The sequence below is a fragment of the Oncorhynchus clarkii genome, chromosome 3, assembly GCF_045791955.1.
Source record: "Oncorhynchus clarkii lewisi isolate Uvic-CL-2024 chromosome 3, UVic_Ocla_1.0, whole genome shotgun sequence".
Taxonomy (NCBI): Eukaryota; Metazoa; Chordata; class Actinopteri; order Salmoniformes; family Salmonidae; genus Oncorhynchus; species Oncorhynchus clarkii.
The window spans coordinates 6,159,511-6,182,408 of record NC_092149.1 but is presented as its reverse complement, the minus strand read 5'-3'; the positions used below and the strand labels follow the sequence as shown (position 1 = coordinate 6,182,408).

At 43.9% G+C, this 22,898-nt stretch overlaps 1 protein-coding gene across 1 annotated transcript in view; it reads right to left on the bottom strand.

The window, feature by feature from the left end:
- LOC139387027 (kinesin-like protein KIF13A) overlaps nucleotides 1-22,898 on the bottom strand; it is a 168,782-nt gene that overhangs the window by 79,095 nt on the left and 66,789 nt on the right. Inside the window, exons 6-7 of the mRNA XM_071132994.1 lie at nucleotides 11,461-11,641; nucleotides 3,554-3,641 (exon numbers count right to left, since the gene is read on the bottom strand). Coding sequence (XP_070989095.1) covers nucleotides 3,554-3,641; nucleotides 11,461-11,641 — 269 coding nt within the window. The remainder of the gene's footprint in view (nucleotides 1-3,553; nucleotides 3,642-11,460; nucleotides 11,642-22,898) is intronic.

Below are 22,898 nucleotides of genomic sequence, written 5' to 3'. Positions count from 1 at the left end.
AGGGGGGAGAGGGGGGGGGGGGGGGGGGGGGGGGAGAGGGGGAGAGGGGGAGAGGGGAGGGAGAGAGAGGGGGAGGGGGGGAGAGGGGGAGAGAGAGACAGAGAGAGGGGAGGGAGAGAGAGAGAGAGGGAGAGAGAGAGAGGGGGGAGAGAGGGGGGAGAGAGGGGAGGGAGAGAGGGGGGAGGGAGAGGGAGAGGGGGAGAGAGAGGGGGGGAGAGAGGGGGGGAGGGAGAGAGGGGGGGAGGGAGAGAGAGGGGGAGAGAGAGAGAGAGGGAGGGAGGGAGAGGGAGAGGGGGAGAGAGAGAGAGGGAGAGAGAGAGAGAGAGAGGGGGGGAGGGAGAGAGAGGGGGGGAGGGAGAGAGAGAGGGGGAGAGAGAGAGAGGGAGAGAGAGAGAGAGAGAGGGGGAGAGGGAGAGAGAGAATGATGTCTGTGTACTGTCCACCTCTCAGAGAGCATAGTTTTAAACAGGCAGTCTCTATAACAACCCATTCAGGACTATCAGCGTGTGGCTCAGTGCCATCATCTGATCATTCAACTGGGACTATGGATGGAGGGACTATGGATGGAGGGGACTATGGATGGAGGGACTATGGATGGAGGGACTATGGATGGAGGGACTATGGATGGAGGGGGCTATGGATGGAGGGGACTATGGATGGAGGGGACTATGGATGGAGGGACTATGGATGGAGGGACTATGGATGGAGGGACTATGGATGGAGGGGACTATGGATGGAGGGACTATGGATGAATGGGCCGTTCTCTATGGTAATACACAGTTCTCTATGGTAATACACAGTTCTCTATAGTAATACAAAGTTCTCTATGGTAATGGGCCGTTCTCTATGGTAATGAGCCGTTCTCTATGGTAATACACAGTTCTCTATGGTAATGAGCCGTTCTCTATGGTAATACACAGTTCTCTATGGTAATGAGCCGTTCTCTATGGTAATACACAGTTCTCTATGGTAATACACAGTTCTCTATGGTAATACACAGTTCTCTCTGGTAATACACAGTTCTCTCTGGTAATACCCAGTTCTCTATGGTAATACACAGTTCTCTATGGTAATGAGCCGTTCTCTATGGTAATACACAGTTCTCTCTGGTAATACACAGTTCTCTCTGGTAATACCCAGTTCTCTATGGTAATACACAGTTCTCTATGGTAATACACAGTTCTCTATGGTAATACACAGTTCTCTATGGTAATGAGCCGTTCTCTATGGTAATACACAGTTCTCTCTGGTAATACACAGTTCTCTCTGGTAATACCCAGTTCTCTATGGTAATACACCGTTCTCTATGGTAATACACAGTTCTCTATGATAATACACAGTTCTCTATGGTAATACACAGTTCTCTATGGTAATACACAGTTCTCTATGGTAATGAGCCGTTCTCTATGGTAATACACCGTTCTCTATGGTAATACACAGTTCTCTATAGTAATACACAGTTCTCTATGGTAATGGACCATTCTCTATGGTAATACACCGTTCTCTATGGTAATGGGCCGTTCTCTATGGTAATACACAGTTCTCTAAGGTAATACACAGTTCTCTATGGTAATACACAGTTCTCTATGGTAATACACAGTTCTCTATGGTAATGAGCCGTTCTCTATGGTAATACACCGTTCTCTATGGTAATACACAGTTCTCTATGGTAATACACAGTTCTCTATGGTAATGAGCCGTTCTCTATGGTAATACACAGTTCTCTATGGTAATGAGCCGTTCTCTATGGTAACACATAGTTCTCTATAGTAACACATAGTTATCTATGGTAATACACAGTTCTCTATGGTAATACACAGTTCTCTATGGTAATACACAGTTCTCTATGATAATACATAGTTCTCTATGGTAATGAGCCGTTCTCTATAGTAACACATAGTTCTCTATGGTAACACATAGTTCTCTATAGTAATACACAGTTCTCTATGGTAATACGCAGTTCTCTATGGTAATACACAGTTCTCTATGATAATACACAGTTCTCTATGGTAATACACAGTTCTCTATGGTAATACACAGTTCTCTATGATAATACACAGTTCTCTATAGTAATACACAGTTCTCTATGGTAATCCTGGAGACTGTGATGGTAAAAGGAGTGATGAAATGAAACTGTGATGAAGGTAGCATAGCTGTCAAAACCATATGTTCATTGTATTGGAGACACAGAGCGAGGCTTTTATTTCCTTATCTAAGTGCTGTACTCTGCCTGTCAGCACCTCACCTACCCATGTGGACATCTCTCTGTCTCCACCTCTCCTACCCAGGTGGACATCTCCCTGTCTCCACCTCTCCTACCCAGGTGGACATCTCCCTGTCTCCACCTCTCCTACCCAGGTGGACATCTCCCTGTCTCCACCTCACCTACCCAGGTGGGCATCTCCCTGTCTCCACCTCACCTACCCAGGTGGGCATCTCCATGTCTCCACCTCTCCTACCCAGGTGGACATCTCCCTGTCTCCACCTCACCTACCCAGGTGGGCATCTCCCTGTCTCCACCTCACCTACCCAGGTGGGCATCTCCATGTCTCCACCTCACCTACCCAGGTGGGCATCTCCCTGTCTCCACCTCACCTACCCAGGTGGATATCTCCCTGTCTCCACCTCTCCTACCCAGGTGGGCATCTCCCTGTCTCCACCTCTCCTACCCAGGTGGGCATCTCCCTGTCTCCACCTCTCCTACCCAGGTGGACATCTCCCTGTCTCCACCTCTCCTACCCAGGTGGACATCTCCCTGTCTCCACCTCTCCTACCCAGGTGGACATCTCCCTGTCTCCACCTCTCCTACCCAGGTGGACATCTCCCCGTCTCTAAAGGAGCTGTATGTACTCACCTACCCAGGTGGATATCTCCCTGTCTCCACAGGTGGGCATCTCCCTGTCTCCACCTCACCTACCCAGGTGGATATCTCCCTGTCTCCACCTCTCCTACCCAGGTGGGCATCTCCCTGTCTCCACCTCTCCTACCCAGGTGGGCATCTCCCTGTCTCCACCTCTCCTACCCAGGTGGACATCTCCCTGTCTCCACCTCTCCTACCCAGGTGGGCATCTCCCTGTCTCCACCTCTCCTACCCAGGTGGGCATCTCCCTGTCTCCACCTCTCCTACCCAGGTGGACATCTCCCTGTCTCCACCTCTCCTACCCAGGTGGACATCTCCCTGTCTCCACCTCTCCTACCCAGGTGGACATCTCCCTGTCTCCACCTCACCTACCCAGGTGGGCATCTCCCTGTCTCCACCTCACCTACCCAGGTGGGCATCTCCATGTCTCCACCTCTCCTACCCAGGTGGGCATCTCCCTGTCTCCACCTCACCTACCCAGGTGGACATCTCCCTGTCTCCACCTCTCCTACCCAGGTGGACATCTCCCTGTCTCCACCTCACCTACCCAGGTGGATATCTCCCTGTCTCCACCTCACCTACCCAGGTGGACATCTCCCTGTCTCCACCTCTCCTACCCAGGTGGGCATCTCCCTGTCTCCACCTCTCCTACCCAGGTGGGCATCTCCCTGTCTCTAAAGGAGCTATACTCACCTCAAAGTTGGTGACCGCCAGTTGTGACAGACCGTCCACATACGGACCCAGAACCTTGTGCTCTCTGACCTTCAGAGACTGACGACTCCTGGACAGAGGAAGAGATAAACCACAGACATATTTTAGTCCCTGAGCTAAATGAATGGTATGGAGGGGTGAGAGAGAGAGAGTGATAACAGAGAAGGCTGCTGTTGCTGCACTGATAGCCCACATTTTACAACTCTAGGAAATCCCCTTGAGACATTGTGACACACACCCCCCTCCCCCCCGATATTACCGACCTCCCCCCCAGGCTCATGGACTATCTCATGGATTACATGGCTGAATGGAGGAAAACACAACCACACCAGGACACACAGCTCAGCTATGGAAAAGTGAATACAACCTGCCCATCCATCTACGTTAGGATAATCCAATCTGACAACATTACATTTTACAAAGCACTGTGACTGAAGACTGCTAGATGTTTCACTAGCTGGTGCAGTGTGTGTGTGTGTGTGTGTGTGTGTGTGTGTGTGTGTGTGTGTGTATGTGTGTGTGTGTGTTCTTCACTAGGTGGTGCAGTGTGTGTGTGTGTGTGTGTGTGTGTGTGTGTGTGTGTGTGTATGTGTGTTCTTCACTAGGTGGTGCAGTGTGTGTATGTGTGTGTGTGTTCTTCACTAGGTGGTGCAGATGGGTTGAACCTGATCTTCACTTGGCTGTTTGCCAGAGGGGGTGGGTAAGCTTGAGATCAGTGACGGTCGACTTATCGCCCCCCAACCCCCCACCCCCCTCTCTCACCTACAAACACAGACTATATATCACTATATAGGCCTCCTCTCTCTCACCTACACACACAGACTATATATCACTATATAGGCCTCCTCTCTCTCACCTACACACACAGACCATATATCACTATATAGGCCTCCTCTCTCTCACCTATACACAGAGACTATATATCACTATATAGGCCTCCTCTCTCTCTCTGGGGAAGTAGATTTACAGAGGTTGACAAAACTCAAGTTCACAGCTCCAACTGACTGCTCTCTGTTCAAATCAATAGGTCTAACAACAGGGGAGGACAGACAGGGGGAAGTGTGTGTGTGTGTGTGTGTGTGTGTGTGTGTGTGTGTGTGTGTGTGTGTGTGTGTGTGTGTGTGTGTGTGTGTGTGTGTGTGTGTGTGTGTGTGTGGCCTGCCTCTAGGTTTACAACAGGGGATGACAGACAGAGAGGGAAAGTCCAGAGTGGTCAGCCTACAAACTGATGAGACACTGAGATACACAGAGATACACACAGAGATATATACAGAGATACACACAGAGATATATACAGAAATACAGAGGTACACACAGAGATATATACAGAGATATATACAGAGATATATACAGAGATACACAAAGAGATATATACAGAGATACACACAGAGCTATATACAGAGATACACACAGAGCTATATACAGATATACATAGATATATATACAGAGATACACAAAGATATATATACAGAGATACACAGAGATACACACAGATATATATATAGAGATACACAAAGAGATATATACAGAGATACACACAGAGATACACACAGATATATATACAGATATACACAGAGATATATACAGATATATATACAGAGATACATAAAGATACACAGAGAGATATATACAGAGATACACACAGAGATTCCCTTTCGTACTTTAACTATTTGTACATCAGTACAACACTGTATAAAGACATAATATGACATTTGACATGTCTTTATTTGTTTGGAACTTTGTAAGTGTCATGTTTATGGTCACATTATAATTTTGTTTTGTTTATTATCTATTTCACTTCCTTTGGCAATATAAACACATGTTTCCCATGCCAATAAAGCCCTTATATTGAATTGAACACACACACACAGAGAGCGAGAGAGAGAGACAGAGAGAGCGAGAGAAGGTGAGAGAGAGAGAGAGAGAGAGAAGGTGAGAGAGAGAGGGAGAGAGAGAGAGAGAGAGAGAGAGAGAGAGAGAAGGTGAGAGAGAGACAGAGAAGGTGAGAGAGAGAGAGAAGGTGAGAGAGAGACAGAGAAGGTGAGAGAGAGAGAGAGAGAGAGAGAGAAGGTGAGAGAGAGAGAGAGAGAGAGAGAGACAGAGAAGGTGAGAGAGAGAAGGTGAGAGAGAGAGAGAAGGTGAGAGAGAGTGAGAGAGAGACAGAGAAGGTGAGAGAGAGAGAAGGTGAGAGAGAGAGAGAGAAGGTGAGAGAGAGAGAGAGAAGGTGAGAGAGAGAGAGAGATAGAGAAGGTGAGAGAGAGAGACAGAGAGAGGTGAGAGAGAGAGAGAGAGAGAGAGAGAGAGAGAGAGAGAGATAGAGAGAGAGACAGAGAGAGGAGAGAGAGATAGAGGTGAGAGAGAGAGACAGAGAGAGGTGAGAGAGAGAGAGAGAGAGAGAGAGAGAGAGAGAGAGAGAGAGAGAGAGGTGAGAGAGAGAGAGAGAGAGAGAGAGAGAGAGAGAGATAGAGAGAGAGAGATAGAGATAGAGAGAGAGAGAGAGAGAGAGAGAGAGAGACAGAGACAGAGACAGAGAGACCGTGAGAGGGAGACCGTGAGAGAGAGAGAGAGAGACACAGAGAGAGTGGGTCTAAGCCAGGAAATAACAGAGAGGTCAGTTGCATGGAGCTGGGACTGACTTGGCTATATCCTCTCACAGACATCTGCAGCTACACAGACAGAGAGCTCCAATGTTGTCCCTCTCTAAGGCTGTCCAGTGTCCACACCCACCCACCCCTGCTCTCTAACAGCTGTACCTGATACACACTCAGTCAGTTAACCCTCCCTTACCGCCCTCCCTCCTGTCAGACGCAGACTGAATGAGATCTGTTAAGAATGCAGCTGAATCAGAAAATACTTGACAGTCAACATAAGGTCCCAGAGCTTCATTGTGTACATGGACACGTGCCTATAGACTGGGAACAAGAGGAGAGCTTGTACACAGAGAGCTGATTGGGTATCTGACCGACTGGGATTGGATCCAAGATCATTAGAATGCCACAAGACCTACCGTATGTACTGTATTAAAACAGACCTACTGTATTAAAACAGACCTACTGTATGTACTGTATTAAAACAGACCTACTGTATTAAAACAGACCTACTGTATGTACTGTATTAAAACAAACCTACTGTATGAACTGTATTAAAACAGACCTACTGTATTAAAACAGACCTACTGTGTTAAAACAGACCTACTGTATTAAAACAGACCTACTGTATGTACTGTGTTAAACCAGACCTACTGTATGTACTGTATTAAAACAGACCTACTGTATTAAAACAGACCTACTGTATGTACTGTGTTAAAACAGACCTACTGTATGTACTGTGTTAAAACAGACCTACTGTGTTAAAACAGACCTACTGTATGTACTGTGTTAAAACAGACCTACTGTATGTACTGTGTTAAAACAGACCTACTGTGTTAAAACAGACCTAATGTGTTAAAACAGACCTACCGTATGTACTGTGTTAAAACAGACCTACTGTATGTACTGTGTTAAAACAGACCTACTGTGTTAAAACAGACCTACTGTGTTAAAACAGACCTACTGTATGTACTGTGTTAAAACAGACCTACTGTGTTAAAACAGACCTACTGTATGGACTGTGTTAAAACAGACCTACTGTATGGACTGTGTTAAAACAGACCTACTGTATTAAAACAGACCTACTGTGTTAAAACAGACCTACTGTGTTAAAACAGACCTACTGTATGTACTGTGTTAAAACAGACCTACTGTATGTACTGTGTTAAAACAGACCTACTGTATTAAAACAGACCTACTGTATTAAAACAGACCTACTGTATTAAAACAGACCTACTGTATAGACTGTATTAAAACAGAAATTAAGTAAATAGCCCAAATACAGTGCCTTGCGAAAGTATTCGGCCCCCTTGAACTTTGCGACCTTTTGCCACATTTCAGGCTTCAAACATAAAGATATAAAACTGTATTTTTTTGTGAAGAATCAACAACAAGTGGGACACAATCATGAAGTGGAATGACATTTATTGGATATTTCAAACTTTTTTAACAAATCAAAAACTGAAAAATTGGGCGTGCAAAATTATTCAGCCCCTTTACTTTCAGTGCAGCAAACTCTCTCCAGAAGTTCAGTGAGGATCTCTGAATGATCCAATGTTGACCTAAATGACTAATGATGATAAATACAATCCACCTGTGTGTAATCAAGTCTTCGTATAAATGCACCTGCACTGTGATAGTCTCAGAGGTCCGTCAAAAGCGCAGAGAGCATCATGAAGAACAAGGAACACACCAGGCAGGTCCGAGATACTGTTGTGAAGAAGTTTAAAGCCGGATTTGGATACAAAAAGATTTCCCAAGCTTTAAACATCCCAAGGAGCACTGTGCAAGCGATAATTTGAAATGGAAGGAGTATCAGACCACTGCAAATCTACCAAGACCTGGCCGTCCCTCTAAACTTTCAGCTCATGCAAGGAGAAGACTGATCAGAGATGCAGCCAAGAGGCCCATGATCACTCTGGATGAACTGCAGAGATCTACAGCTGAGGTGGGAGACTCTGTCCATAGGACAACAATCAGTCGTATATTGCACAAATCTGGCCTTTATGGAAGAGTGGCAAGAAGAAAGCCATTTCTTAAAGATATCCATAAAAAGTGTTGTTTAAAGTTTGCCACAAGCCACCTGGGAGACACACCAAACATGTGGAAGAAGGTGCTCTGGTCAGATGAAACCAAAATTGAACTTTTTGGCAACAATGCAAAACGTTATGTTTGGCGTAAAAGCAACACAGCTGAACACACCATCCCCACTGTCAAACATGGTGGTGGCAGCATCATGGTTTGGGCCTGCTTTTCTTCAGCAGGGACAGGGAAGATGGTTAAAATTGATGGGAAGATGGATGGAGCCAAATACAGGACCATTCTGGAAGAAAACCTGATGGAGTCTGCAAAAGACCTGAGACTGGGACAGAGATTTGTCTTCCAACAAGACAATGATCCAAAACATAAAGCAAAATCTACAATGGAATGGTTCAAAAATAAACATATCCAGGTGTTAGAATGGCCAAGTCAAAGTCCAGACCTGAATCCAATCGAGAATCTGTGGAAAGAACTGAAAACTGCTGTTCACAAATGCTCTCCATCCAACCTCACTGAGCTCGAGCTGTTTTGCAAGGAGGAATGGGAAAAAAATTCAGTCTCTCGATGTGCAAAACTGATAGAGACATACCCCAAGCGACTTACAGCTGTAATCGCAGCAAAAGGTGGCGCTACAAAGTATTAACTTAAGGGGGCTGAATAATTTTGCACGCCCAATTTTTCAGTTTTTAATTTGTTAAAAAAGTTTGAAATATCCAATAAATGTCGTTCCACTTCATGATTGTGTCCCACTTGTTGTTGATTCTTCACAAAAAAATACAGTTTGATATCTTTATGTTTGAAGCCTGAAATGTGGCAAAAGGTCGCAAAGTTCAAGGGGGCCGAATACTTTCGCAAGGCACTGTAAATGAAAGGTTACATTTAAATCAAACAAATAGTGTGATGGGAACTGTATCAGGTGGAAGAATGGGTGTAAAATAAACAGAACAGATGCTCAGTGAAGGTCTGGTTCCCTACGTGTTCAGAGAAGAGAGAACAACAGTTCAATGAGTGAAAGAATTTCAACAAGTGTCTGCAACTCTCTGCAGTATGTCATTTATTATTAAAACAAATACTTGTTTAAACACTGACCAACATATTTCTTCCACAGACTTCAATCTTCCTTTTAAGAGGCATTTTCTAGACAATCTGCAATACAGATATTACTGAAGATTGACGCAGGTGCTAGTCGTGGGCTATCTCCACACTAGTCTACTTATTGTTCCTGCAGTGAGGAGGATTCACCATCTTTATCCAATGTTGTCATCATTTATCTGCAGATAATCACCAAAAAACCTACCTAGTTTACTTGTCCTGATGGACTTCATATGGAACATCTCTAGTTTACTTGTCCTGATGGACTTCATATGGAACATCTTTAGTTTACTTGTCCTGATGGACTTCATATGGAACATCTCTAGTTTACCTGTCCTGATGGACTTCATATGGAACATCTTTAGTTGTCTTGTCCTGATGGACTTCATATGGAACATCTTTAGTTTACGTGTCCTGATGGACTTCATATGGAACATCTCTAGTTTACCTGTCCTGATGGACTTCATATGGAACATCTTTAGTTGTCTTGTCCTGATGGACTTCATATGGAACATCTTTAGTTTACGTGTCCTGATGGACTTCATATGGAACATCTTTAGTTTACTTGTCCTGATAGACTTCATATGGAACATCTTTAGTTTACCTGTCCTGATAGACTTCATATGGAACATCTTTAGTTTACCTGTCCTGATGGACTTCATATGGAACATCTTTAGTTTACCTGTCCTGATGGACTTCATATGGAACATCTTTAGTTTACCTGTCCTGATGGACTTCATATGGAACATCTCTAGTTTACCTGTCCTGATAGACTTCATATGGAACATCTTTAGTTTACCTGTCCTGATGGACTTCATATGGAACATCTTTAGTTTACTTGTCCTGATGGACTTCATATGGAACATCTTTAGTTTACCTGTCCTGATAGACTTCATATGGAACATCTTTAGTTGTCTTGTCCTGATGGACTTCATATGGAACATCTTTAGTTGTCTTGTCCTGATGGGACTTCATATGGAACATCTTTAGTTTACCTGTCCCGATGTGATATCCTGGACATACTGTATAGCTAGGCTGTGTGATTTATGAAGGGCGAGGATATATGAGATCAACTTTATTCAGTCAGTTCCACACCATGTATAAACCAATCAGCGTACAGGAAGCCCATGATTTATGAAGAGCGAGGATATATGGTCATTTCCACACCATGTATAAACCAATCAGCGTACAGGAAGCCCATGATTTATGAAGAGCGAGGATATATGGTCATTTCCACACCATGTATAAACCAATCAGCGTACAGGAAGCCCATGATTTATGAAGAGCGAGGATATATGGTCAGTTCCACACCATGTATAAACCAATCAGCGTACAGGAAGCCCATGATTTATGAAGAGCGAGGATATATGGTCATTTCCACACCATGTATAAACCAATCAACGTACAGGAAGCCCATGATTTATGAAGGGCGAGGATATATGGTCAGTTCCACACCATGTATAAACCAATCAGCGTACAGGAAGCCCATACGCCAGCACTTCCTGGCTGCATGTGAAACGCTGAATATAATCAAATAAATCAATGTGTCAGAAAACAATAAGTAGATTTTGACTCGTCCTTAACACATTATACTGGACGTGAAAACTGACTGGCATAGATGATGGAGCAGCATCATGCTCTCTCCCTCTGTATAAAGACATTTGACTGCAACCACAGTGTACAAAACACACCCACCCAGGAACCGGGAGGCGGGACAGACAGCAGACTGTCAAATCAGAAGTGTTTCCCTGTCATCGCTCACTTTGTGATTGACAGGTGCCTGTCCTATCAATAGGTTGCAAGAAGATGCATAGTGTTCATTGTAGCTGAGAGGGCTTGGCTGACTTTTCTTCTGGCTTGTGAATTGTAAATAATGTGCCTAGTTGATTTAAGTGTAAAAAGTAGCCAGCTGAAAATCAGTGTGTAACCAGCTGTATAGCTGACAGAAAACACTGCTCAGGTCAGGACACTCTTTACCTCGAGGTTTGATAGTCCATGAGATAGGCTACTCCAAAGACTGGTCAAGTTAGAGAGAGAGTGTGTGTGTGTGTGTGTGTGTACATCCATCTGCACATCAGTCCGTGTGTGTGCATGTCCGTGCATGTGTGTGTGTGTGTGTGTGTGTGTGTGTGTGTGTGTGTGTCCATCCGTCCGTCCGTCTAAACTCACCCTTTAGGGTCCAGCAGGTCACGGACCTTCTCGTTGTATATCTCCATGTAGGAGACCTCCACCTTGAAGGAGAGAACCTGGCTGTCCTCCCGGCCGATCCTCTCAAACAGGGAGCAGCACAGCCTGGGGATCAGCCCTGGAGCCTTCTTATTCCCCATCATGGAGAAGGACTTCCCTGACCCTGCAGAGAGGACAGGAAGGGACAGAGACAACAGCATAGCAGAGCCTTTAGCTACACATATAGACTTCAACAGTCCTGTACACACCAGCTCTACAGACTGGACACCAGAACCTACAGAGACAGGAAGGAACAGAGACAACAGCATAGCAGAGCCTTTAGCTACACATATAGACTTCAACAGTCCTTTACACACCAGCTCTACAGACTGGACACCAGAACCTACAGGGAGAGACAGGAAGGAACAGAGACAACAGCATAGCAGAGCCTTTAGCTACACATATAGACTTCAACAGTCCTGTACACACCAGCTCTACAGACTGGACACCAGAACCTACAGAGAGAGACAGGAAGGAACAGAGACAACAGCATAGCAGAGCCTTTAGCTACACATATAGACTTCAACAGTCCTTTACACACCAGCTCTACAGACTGGACACCAGAACCTACAGAGAGAGACAGGAAGGAACAGAGACAACAGCATAGCAGAGCCTTTAGCTACACATATAGACTTCAACAGTCCTTTACACACCAGCTCTACAGACTGGACACCAGAACCTACAGAGACAGGAAGGAACAGAGACAACAGCATAGCAGAGCCTTTAGCTACACATATAGACTTCAACAGTCCTTTACACACCAGCTCTACAGACTGGACACCAGAACCTACAGGGAGAGACAGGAAGCGACAACAGCAGAGATTAAACAGCAGCGAATAGAAACTAGTAAATGAAACAATGTTGTTTAGAAAATAAGGGTAGAGATCAGAGAGAAAGGGACCATCACTTATCTGAACCGAGAGTTTGGCAAACAGACCCACAACAAAGTCTGTGGGGGGGGGTGTTTCTTCGGCAACTATCTGATGTGCTCACTGCAGGTGTGTTGAAAACATGTCTGTAAATGTGTTTGTTCAGGGATTCTGACAACCGTTTGGTCCTGAGTCAGACAGTTTAGAACTACAGCAGGGTTTCTGTTAGGAAAACGTAACCAGAAAGATTTTCACCAGACTCATATGCATTGGGTGTGTCACCCATTGGGGGGGGCGACCACCCACGGTGCTCCGAATGACAGAAATCACATGTAGATGGTTGTAATGCCTCTTAAGAAGAGAGCTCCTGTAGTGAAGCGGCCAATAAATCGTCCTTTTCAAACATTTCCCAAAATGCAATTTGCGAGAAAACCCCATTCTAAACGTCTCACCTGATGAAAGCGGTTCATATGTGACAGAGATTAAAATCACCGTTAGAAAAAGGTGAGATCTTAAGATGCAACAACTATGAGTTGAAATACATTTGTCAGAATTCTATAATTACTCCTGTCTATACAGAAGGAAAGGAAATGATTTCAAATGCTTCACCTGAGAGCATGACTTAGACACAGAGGAATCGAGGATCATTATCTTCTTTTCAAAAAATAACTGTGGATTGTTTCAAATCACAAGCTTGTACTTCAGCCTTCAGAAATGTTATGTTACAGCATGAATTTAAAATGGATTCAATTTAGATTTTGTCGTCACTTGCCTACACACAATACCTCGTAATGTCAACGTGGAATTATGTTTTTAGAGATGTTAACAAATTAATCAAAAATGAAAATATGAACTGTCTTGAGTCAATAAATATTCAACCCCTTTATTATGGAAAGCCTAAATAAATTCAGGAGTAATGAGCCAATAGTAAGCTTGGGATGATTAGGTGACTGTGATGGTATGAGGGCCAGATTGGGAATTTAGCCAGGACACCAGGGTTAACACCCCTACTCTTACAATAAGTGCCATGGGATCTTTAGTGACCACAGAGAGTCAGGACACACGTTTAAACGTCCAATCCAAAAGACGACACCCTACACAGGGCAATGTCCCAAATCACTGCCCTGGGGCATTTGTATATTTTATTTTAGACCAGTTCAAAGTGTCTCCTACTGGCCCTCCAACACCACTTCCAGCAGCATCTGGTCTCCCATAAAGGGACCCTGCATAGCGTCAGAAGTGGAATGCAGGATGGTATGCTGCTGGCCACAGGTGTCCTTCCTAACTCAGCTGCCGGAGAGGAAGGAAACCGCTCAGGATTACCCCATGAGGCCAATGGTGACTTTAAAACAGTTACAGAGTTTAATGCCTGTGATAGGAGAAAACGGATGATGGATCAACAACATTGTAGTTACTCCACAATACTAACCTAAATGACAGAGTAAAAATAAGGAAGCCTGTACAGAATAAAAATATTCCAAAACATGCATCCTGTTTGCACCAAGGCACTGAAGTAAAACTGCAAAAAATGGTGCAAAGAAATTAACTTTATGTCCTGAATACAAAGTGTTATGTTTGGGGCAAATCCAATACAACACATCACAGAGTACCACCACATATTTTCAATCATGGTGGTGGCTGCATCATGTTATGGGTATGCTTGTCATTGGCATGGTGCTAGGGAGTTTTTTTTACAATAAAAATAAATGGAATAGAGCTAAGCACAGGCAAAATCCTAGAGGGAAACCTGGTTCAGTGTGCTTTCCAACAGACACTGGGAGACAAATTCACCTTTCAGTAGGACAATAACACAAAACACAAGGCCAAATCTACACTGGATTTGGTTACCAAGACAACATTGAATGTTCCTGAGTGGCCTAGTTACAGTTTGGACTTAAATCGTCTTGAAAATGTATGGCAAGACTTGAAAATAGCTGTCTAGCATTGATCAACAACCAACTTGACAGAGCTTGAAGAATTTGATAAAGAATAATGTGCAAATATTGTACAATCCAGGTATGCAAAGCTCTTAGAGACTGACCCAGAAAGACTCACTGCTGTAATCACTGCCGAAGCTGATTCTAACATGAATTGCCTCAGGGGTGTGAATACTTATGTAAATTTGATATTTTTGTATTTCATTTTCAATAAATGTGTCTGTTTTTTGCAAACGATAATCGTTCCTCACAGTATTTGAAAAACCTTTCCAACAATCTCCCCCTCCACAATCACCAAGCCTCGGTGTGAAATACCAAAATATAATCTCCCCCTCCACAATCACCAAGCCTCGGTGTGAAATACCAAAATATAATCTCCCCCTACACAATCACCAAGCCTCGGTGTGAAATACCAAAATATAATCTCCCCCTACACAATCACCAAGCCTCGGTGTGAAATACCAAAATATAATCTCCCCCTCCACAATCACCAAGCCTCGGTGTGAAATACCAAAATATAATCTCCCCCTCCACAATCACCAAGCCTCGGTGTGAAATACCAAAATATAATCTCCCCATCCACAATCACCAAGCCTCGGTGTGAAATACCAAAATATAATCTCCCCCTCCACAATCACCAAGCCTCGGTGTGAAATACCAAAATATAATCTCCCCCTCCACAATCACCAAGCCTCGGTGTGAAATACCAAAATATAATCTCCCCCTCCACAATCACCAAGCCTCGGTGTGAAATACCAAAATATAATCTCCCCCTCCACAATCACCAAGCCTCGGTGTGAAATACCAAAATATAATCTCCCCCTCCACAATCACCAAGCCTCGGTGTGAAATACCAAAATATAATCTCCCCCTCCACAATCACCAAGCCTCGGTGTGAAATACCAAAATATAATCTCCCCCTCCACAATCACCAAGCCTCGGTGTGAAATACCAAAATATAATCTCCCCCTCCACAATCACCAAGCCTCGGTGTGAAATACCAAAATATAATCTCCCCCTCCACAATCACCAAGCCTCGGTGTGAAATACCAAAATATAATCTCCCCCTCCACAATCACCAAGCCTCGGTGTGAAATACCAAAATATAATCTCCCCCTCCACAATCACCAAGCCTCGGTGTGAAATACCAAAATATAATCTCCCCCTCCACAATCACCAAGCCTCGGTGTGAAATACCAAAATATAATCTCCCCCTCCACAATCACCAAGCCTTGGTGTGAAATACCAAAATATAATCTCCCCCTCCACAATCACCAAGCCTCGGTGTGAAATACCAAAATATAATCTCCCCCTCCACAATCACCAAGCCTCGGTGTGAAATACCAAAATATAATCTCCCCCTCCACAATCACCAAGCCTCGGTGTGAAATACCAAAATACAATCTCCCCCTCCACAATCACCAAGCCTCGGTGTGAAATACCAAAATATAATGATCCGAGGATCTCATATATCCAATGGAAACATCATAAAATACCTGAACACTTTTCCCTTGTGCAAAAACAGCTGTCTGTCCTGAGCTCACTGGTGCAAGGCCCGGAATAGGCTAGGTGATACAATGCTGTAAGTTTGCTAGCAACAGCTTTGAGCCAGACCCAGTAGAGTGATTTTATACAACGTTGTACTTCACTAGCTACAGTATAGCTCAAGTCAAGACAGATCAAAAGGGAGGCAGACAGGCTGAGTAGAGAGATTAATGCGATTGAAAGAACCTGAATTTATCAAGATATCTTCTACTTATTTGTTGGCTTTATGTATTTTTACTTAGTTGACAATGGAAGTTATAGGCCTACTGTTGCATTGGCCTAGGATATCTCTGAGTTCCATGCTCTCCTTAGGAGATCTCTGAGTTCCATGCTCTCATTGGGAGATCTCTGAGTTCCATGCTCTCCTTAGGAGATCTCTGAGTTCCATGCTCTCCTTAGGAGATCTCTGAGTTCCATGCTCTCCTTAGGAGATCTCTGAGTTCCATGCTCTCCTTAGGAGATCTCTGAGTTCCATGCTCTCCTTAGGAGATCTCTGAGTTCCATGCTCTCCTTAGGAGATCTCTGAGTTCCATGCTCTCCTTAGGAGATCTCTGAGTTCCATGCTCTACTTAGGAGAATTCTGAGTTCCATGCTCTCCTTAGGAGATCTCTGAGTTCCATGCTCTCCTTAGGAGATCTCTGAGTTCCATGCTCTCCTTAGGAGATCTCTGAGTTCCATGCTCTCCTTAGGAGATCTCTGAGTTCCATGCTCTCCTTAGGAGATCTCTGAGTTCCATGCTCTCCTTAGGAGATCTCTGAGTTCCATGCTCTCCTTAGGAGATCTCTGAGTTCCATGCTCTCCTTAGGAGATCTCTGAGTTCCATGCTCTCGTTTCTTTAGCTGCCAATTGATCACGGTGAATCAATGTGTCCATATGGCAGAGGCTTGTGCTCTCACATTGGTTGAATTTTAACTTTTAGATTTGTATTTGTATAAATTAAAGTCTGATTATTATGTTTAACCATGTGACAACGATTTTGCTAAACTAAAACGATATTATTGAAATGAAACTGTTCCACGAAAAATGTGCATATGAAACTCATTACTGGCCCACAGATTGGTAGAAATAGGAGGACCCTTTTTGACTCCAGGTAGAACCTTTTTTGGTTCCTGGTCAACCCCTTTTGGTTCCATGTAGAACCCTCTATGCAAAGGTTTATAAATGGAACTCAAAAGGGTTCTGCCTGGAACCAAATATAGTTCTTCATAGGGTTCTCCTATGGGGACAGCCAAAGAACCCTTTTAGGTTCTAAAGAGCACCTTTGTGTTCAAGGAGTGTATGCTAATTTGAAGCAAGGTAAGACAAGCCTCATAATACGAAGTAAAACATTTAGGTTTTAAAGAATGAAAGTGATGGGTGGTGCGTGTGATAGTTGTATAGATAAAGAAGATGCATGACAACTAACCAAAATACACACGCTGATTTAATTCCACTACATTATGCAAATGAACATATAAACTGAGAAGCATGACGGTCAAATGTATCTACAGTGAATTCTGAACGTATTCAGACCCCTCCCCTTTTTCCACATTCTGCTACGTCACAGCCTTATTCTAAAATGGATTACATTGTTTTTCCCCCCTCATCAATCTACACACAACACCCACACAATCTATTAAAGATAAAAACTGAAATAACACATTTACATAAGTATTCAGACCCTTTACTCAGTACTTTGTTGAAGCACCTTTGGCAGCGATTACAGCCTCAAGTCTTCGTGGGTATGACGCTACAAGCTTGACACGCCTGTATTTGGGGAGTTTCTCCCATTCTTCTCTGCAGATCCTCTCAAGCTCTGTCAGGTTGGATGGGGAGCGTCGCTGCACAGCTATTTTCAGGTCTCTCCAGAGATGTTCGATCTGTTTCAAGTCCGGGCTCTGGCTGGGCCACTCAAGGACATATAGAGACTTGTCCCGAAGCCACTCCTGCGTTGTCTTGGCTGTGTGTTTAGGGTTGTTGTCCTGTTGGAAGGTGAACCTTCGCCCCAGTCTGAGGTCCTGAGTGCTTTGAAACAGCTTTTCATCAAGGATCTCTGTACTTTGCTTCGATCATCTTTCCTTCGATCCTGACTATTCTCCAAGTCCCTGCCGCTGAAAAACATCCCCACATCATGATACTGCCACCACCATGCTTCACCGTAGGGATGGTGCCAGGTTTCCTCCAGATGTGACGCTTGGTATTCAGGCCAAAGAATTCAATCTTGGTTTCATCAGACCAGAGAATCTTATTTCTCATGGTCTGAGAGTCCTTTAGGTGCCTTTTGGCAAACTCCAAGTGGGCTGTCATGTGCCTTTTACTTAGGAGTGGCTTTCTTTTGGCCACTCTACCTGCAGTAAGAATTTAATCAGTCATGAGCTCTGTCAGAGTGACCATCGGGTTCTTGGTCACCTCCCTGACCAAGGCCCTTCTCCCCTGATTGCTTAGTTTCGCTGGATGGCCAACTCTAGGAAGAATCTTGGTGGTTCCAAACTTATTACATTTAAAGAATGACAGAGGCCACTGTGTTCTTGGGGACCTTCAATGCTGCAGAAATGTTTTGGTCCCTTCCCCAGATCTGTGCCTCGACACAATCCTGTCTCGGAGCTCTATGGACAATTCCTTCGACTTCATGTCTTGTTTTTTGCTCTGATATGCACTGTCAACTGTGGGACCTCATATAGACAGGTGAGTGCCTTTCCAAATTATGTCCAATCAATAGAATTTACCACAGGTGGACTCCAATCAAGTTGTAGAAACATCTCAAAGATGATCAATGTAAACAGGATGCAACTGAGCTCAATTTCAAGTCTCATAGCAGAGGGTCTGAATACTTATGTAAATAAGGTATTTCTGTTTTTTATTTTTAATAAATGTGCACAAATTTGCTTTGTCATTATGGACTATTGTGTGTAGATTGATGAGGAAAATGTTTTATTTAATCAGTTTTAGAATAAGGCTGTAACGTTACAAAATGTGTAAAACGGTCAAGAGGTCTGAATACTTCCTGAATGCGCTGAACATCGACTGGTGTTTCCATCAATGAATAAAAAACATTCCGTTGCAATGCGATTGTTTTTCTCCCGGTCAATTTGACCGGGACATATTTTATTTATCTGCTTTTCTTTTCTTTTTTTCATCGGCTAAAAGACGTCAACTACTGGCAAACTGAAACCCTGCATGTAGAAATACACCACAACTACTGGCAAACTGAAACCCTGCATGTAGAAATACACCACAACTACTGGCAAACTGAAACCCTGCATGTAGAAATACACCACAACTACTGGCAAACTGAAACCCTGCATGTAGAAATACACCACAACTACTGGCAAACTGAAACCCTGCATGTAGAAATACACCACAACTACTGGCAAACTGAAACCCTGCATGTAGAAATACACCACAACTACTGGCAAACTGAAACCCTGCATGTAGAAATACACCACAACTACTGGCAAACTGAAACCCTGCATGTAGAAATACACCACAACTACTGGCAAACTGAAACCCTGCATGTAGAAATACACCACAACTACTGGCAAACTGAAACCCTGCATGTAGAAATACACCACAACTACTGGCAAACTGAAACCCTGCATGTAGAAATACACCACAACTACTGGCAAACTGAAACCCTGCATGTAGAAATACACCACAACTACTGGCAAACTGAAACCCTGCATGTAGAAATACACCACAACTACTGGCAAACTGAAACCCTGCATGTAGAAATACACCACAACTACTGGCAAACTGAAACCCTGCATGTAGAAATACACCACAACTACTGGCAAACTGAAACCCTGCATGTAGAAATACACCACAACTACTGGCAAACTGAAACCCTGCATGTAGAAATACACCACAACTACTGGCAAACTGAAACCCTGCATGTAGAAATACACCACAACTACTGGCAAACTGAAACCCTGCATGTAGAAATACACCACAACTACTGGCAAACTGAAACCCTGCATGTAGAAATACACCACAACTACTGGCAAACTGAAACCCTGCATGTAGAAATACACCACAACTACTGGCAAACTGAAACCCTGCATGTAGAAATACACCACAACTACTGGCAAACTGAAACCCTGCAGGTAGAAATACACCACAACTACTGGCAAACTGAAACCCTGCATGTAGAAATACACCACAACTACTGGCAAACTGAAACCCTGCAGGTAGAAATACACCACAACTACTGGCAAACTGAAACCCTGCATGTAGAAATACACCACAACTACTGGCAAACTGAAACCCTGCAGGTAGAAATACACCACAACTACTGGCAAACTGAAACCCTGCATGTAGAAATACACCACAACTACTGGCAAACTGAAACCCTGCATGTAGAAATACACCACAACTACTGGCAAACTGAAACCCTGCATGTAGAAATACACCACAACTACTGGCAAACTGAAACCCTGCATGTAGAAATACACCACAACTACTGGCAAACTGAAACCCTGCATGTAGAAATACACCACAACTACTGGCAAACTGAAACCCTGCAGGTAGAAATACACCACAACTACTGGCAAACTGAAACCCTGCATGTAGAAATACACCACAACTACTGGCAAACTGAAACCCTGCAGGTAGAAATACACCACAACTACTGGCAAACTGAAACCCTGCATGTAGAAATACACCACAACTACTGGCAAACTGAAACCCTGCATGTAGAAATACACCACAACTACTGGCAAACTGAAACCCTGCATGTAGAAATACACCACAACTACTGGCAAACTGAAACCCTGCATGTAGAAATACACCACAACTACTGGCAAACTGAAACCCTGCATGTAGAAATACACCACAACTACTGGCAAACTGAAACCCTGCATGTAGAAATACACCACAACTACTGGCAAACTGAAACCCTGCATGTAGAAATACACCACAACTACTGGCAAACTGAAACCCTGCATGTAGAAATACACCACAACTACTGGCAAACTGAAACCCTGCATGTAGAAATACACCACAACTACTGGCAAACTGAAACCCTGCATGTAGAAATACACCACAACTACTGGCAAACTGAAACCCTGCATGTAGAAATACACCACAACTACTGGCAAACTGAAACCCTGCATGTAGAAATACACCACAACTACTGGCAAACTGAAACCCTGCATGTAGAAATACACCACAACTACTGGCAAACTGAAACCCTGCATGTAGAAATACACCACAACTACTGGCAAACTGAAACCCTGCATGTAGAAATACACCACAACTACTGGCAAACTGAAACCCTGCATGTAGAAATACACCACAACTACTGGCAAACTGAAACCCTGCATGTAGAAATACACCACAACTACTGGCAAACTGAAACCCTGCATGTAGAAATACACCACAACTACTGGCAAACTGCAACCCTGCAGGTAGAAATACACCACAACTACTGGCAAACTGAAACCCTGCATGTAGAAATACACCACAACTACTGGCAAACTGAAACCCTGCAGGTAGAAATACACCACAACTACTGGCAAACTGCAACCCTGCATGTAGAAATACACCACAACTACTGGCAAACTGAAACCCTGCATGTAGAAATACACCACAACTACTGGCAAACTGAAACCCTGCATGTAGAAATACACCACAACTACTGGCAAACTGAAACCCTGCATGTAGAAATACACCACAACTACTGGCAAACTGAAACCCTGCATGTAGAAATACACCACAACTACTGGCAAACTGCAACCCTGCAGGTAGAAATACACCACAACTACTGGCAAACTGAAACCCTGCATGTAGAAATACACCACAACTACTGGCAAACTGAAACCCTGCAGGTAGAAATACACCACAACTACTGGCAAACTGAAACCCTGCAGGTAGAAATACACCACAACTACTGGCAAACTGAAACCCTGCATGTAGAAATACACCACAACTACTGGCAAACTGAAACCCTGCAGGTAGAAATACACCACAACTACTGGCAAACTGAAACCCTGCATGTAGAAATACACCACAACTACTGGCAAACTGAAACCCTGCAGGTAGAAATACACCACAACTACTGGCAAACTGAAACCCTGCAGGTAGAAATACACCACAACTACTGGCAAACTGAAACCCTGCATGTAGAAATACACCACAACTACTGGCAAACTGAAACCCTGCAGGTAGAAATACACCACAACTACTGGCAAACTGAAACCCTGCATGTAGAAATACACCACAACTACTGGCAAACTGAAACCCTGCATGTAGAAATACACCACAACTACTGGCAAACTGAAACCCTGCATGTAGAAATACACCACAACTACTGGCAAACTGAAACCCTGCATGTAGAAATACACCACAACTACTGGCAAACTGAAACCCTGCATGTAGAAATACACCACAACTACTGGCAAACTGAAACCCTGCATGTAGAAATACACCACAACTACTGGCAAACTGAAACCCTGCATGTAGAAATACACCACAACTACTGGCAAACTGAAACCCTGCAGGTAGAAATACACCACAACTACTGGCAAACTGAAACCCTGCATGTAGAAATACACCACAACTACTGGCAAACTGAAACCCTGCAGGTAGAAATACACCACAACTACTGGCAAACTGAAACCCTGCATGTAGAAATACACCACAACTACTGGCAAACTGAAACCCTGCATGTAGAAATACACCACAACTACTGGCAAACTGAAACCCTGCATGTAGAAATACACCACAACTACTGGCAAACTGAAACCCTGCATGTAGAAATACACCACAACTACTGGCAAACTGAAACCCTGCATGTAGAAATACACCACAACTACTGGCAAACTGAAACCCTGCATGTAGAAATACACCACAACTACTGGCAAACTGAAACCCTGCATGTAGAAATACACCACAACTACTGGCAAACTGAAACCCTGCATGTAGAAATACACCACAACTACTGGCAAACTGAAACCCTGCATGTAGAAATACACCACAACTACTGGCAAACTGAAACCCTGCATGTAGAAATACACCACAACTACTGGCAAACTGAAACCCTGCATGTAGAAAT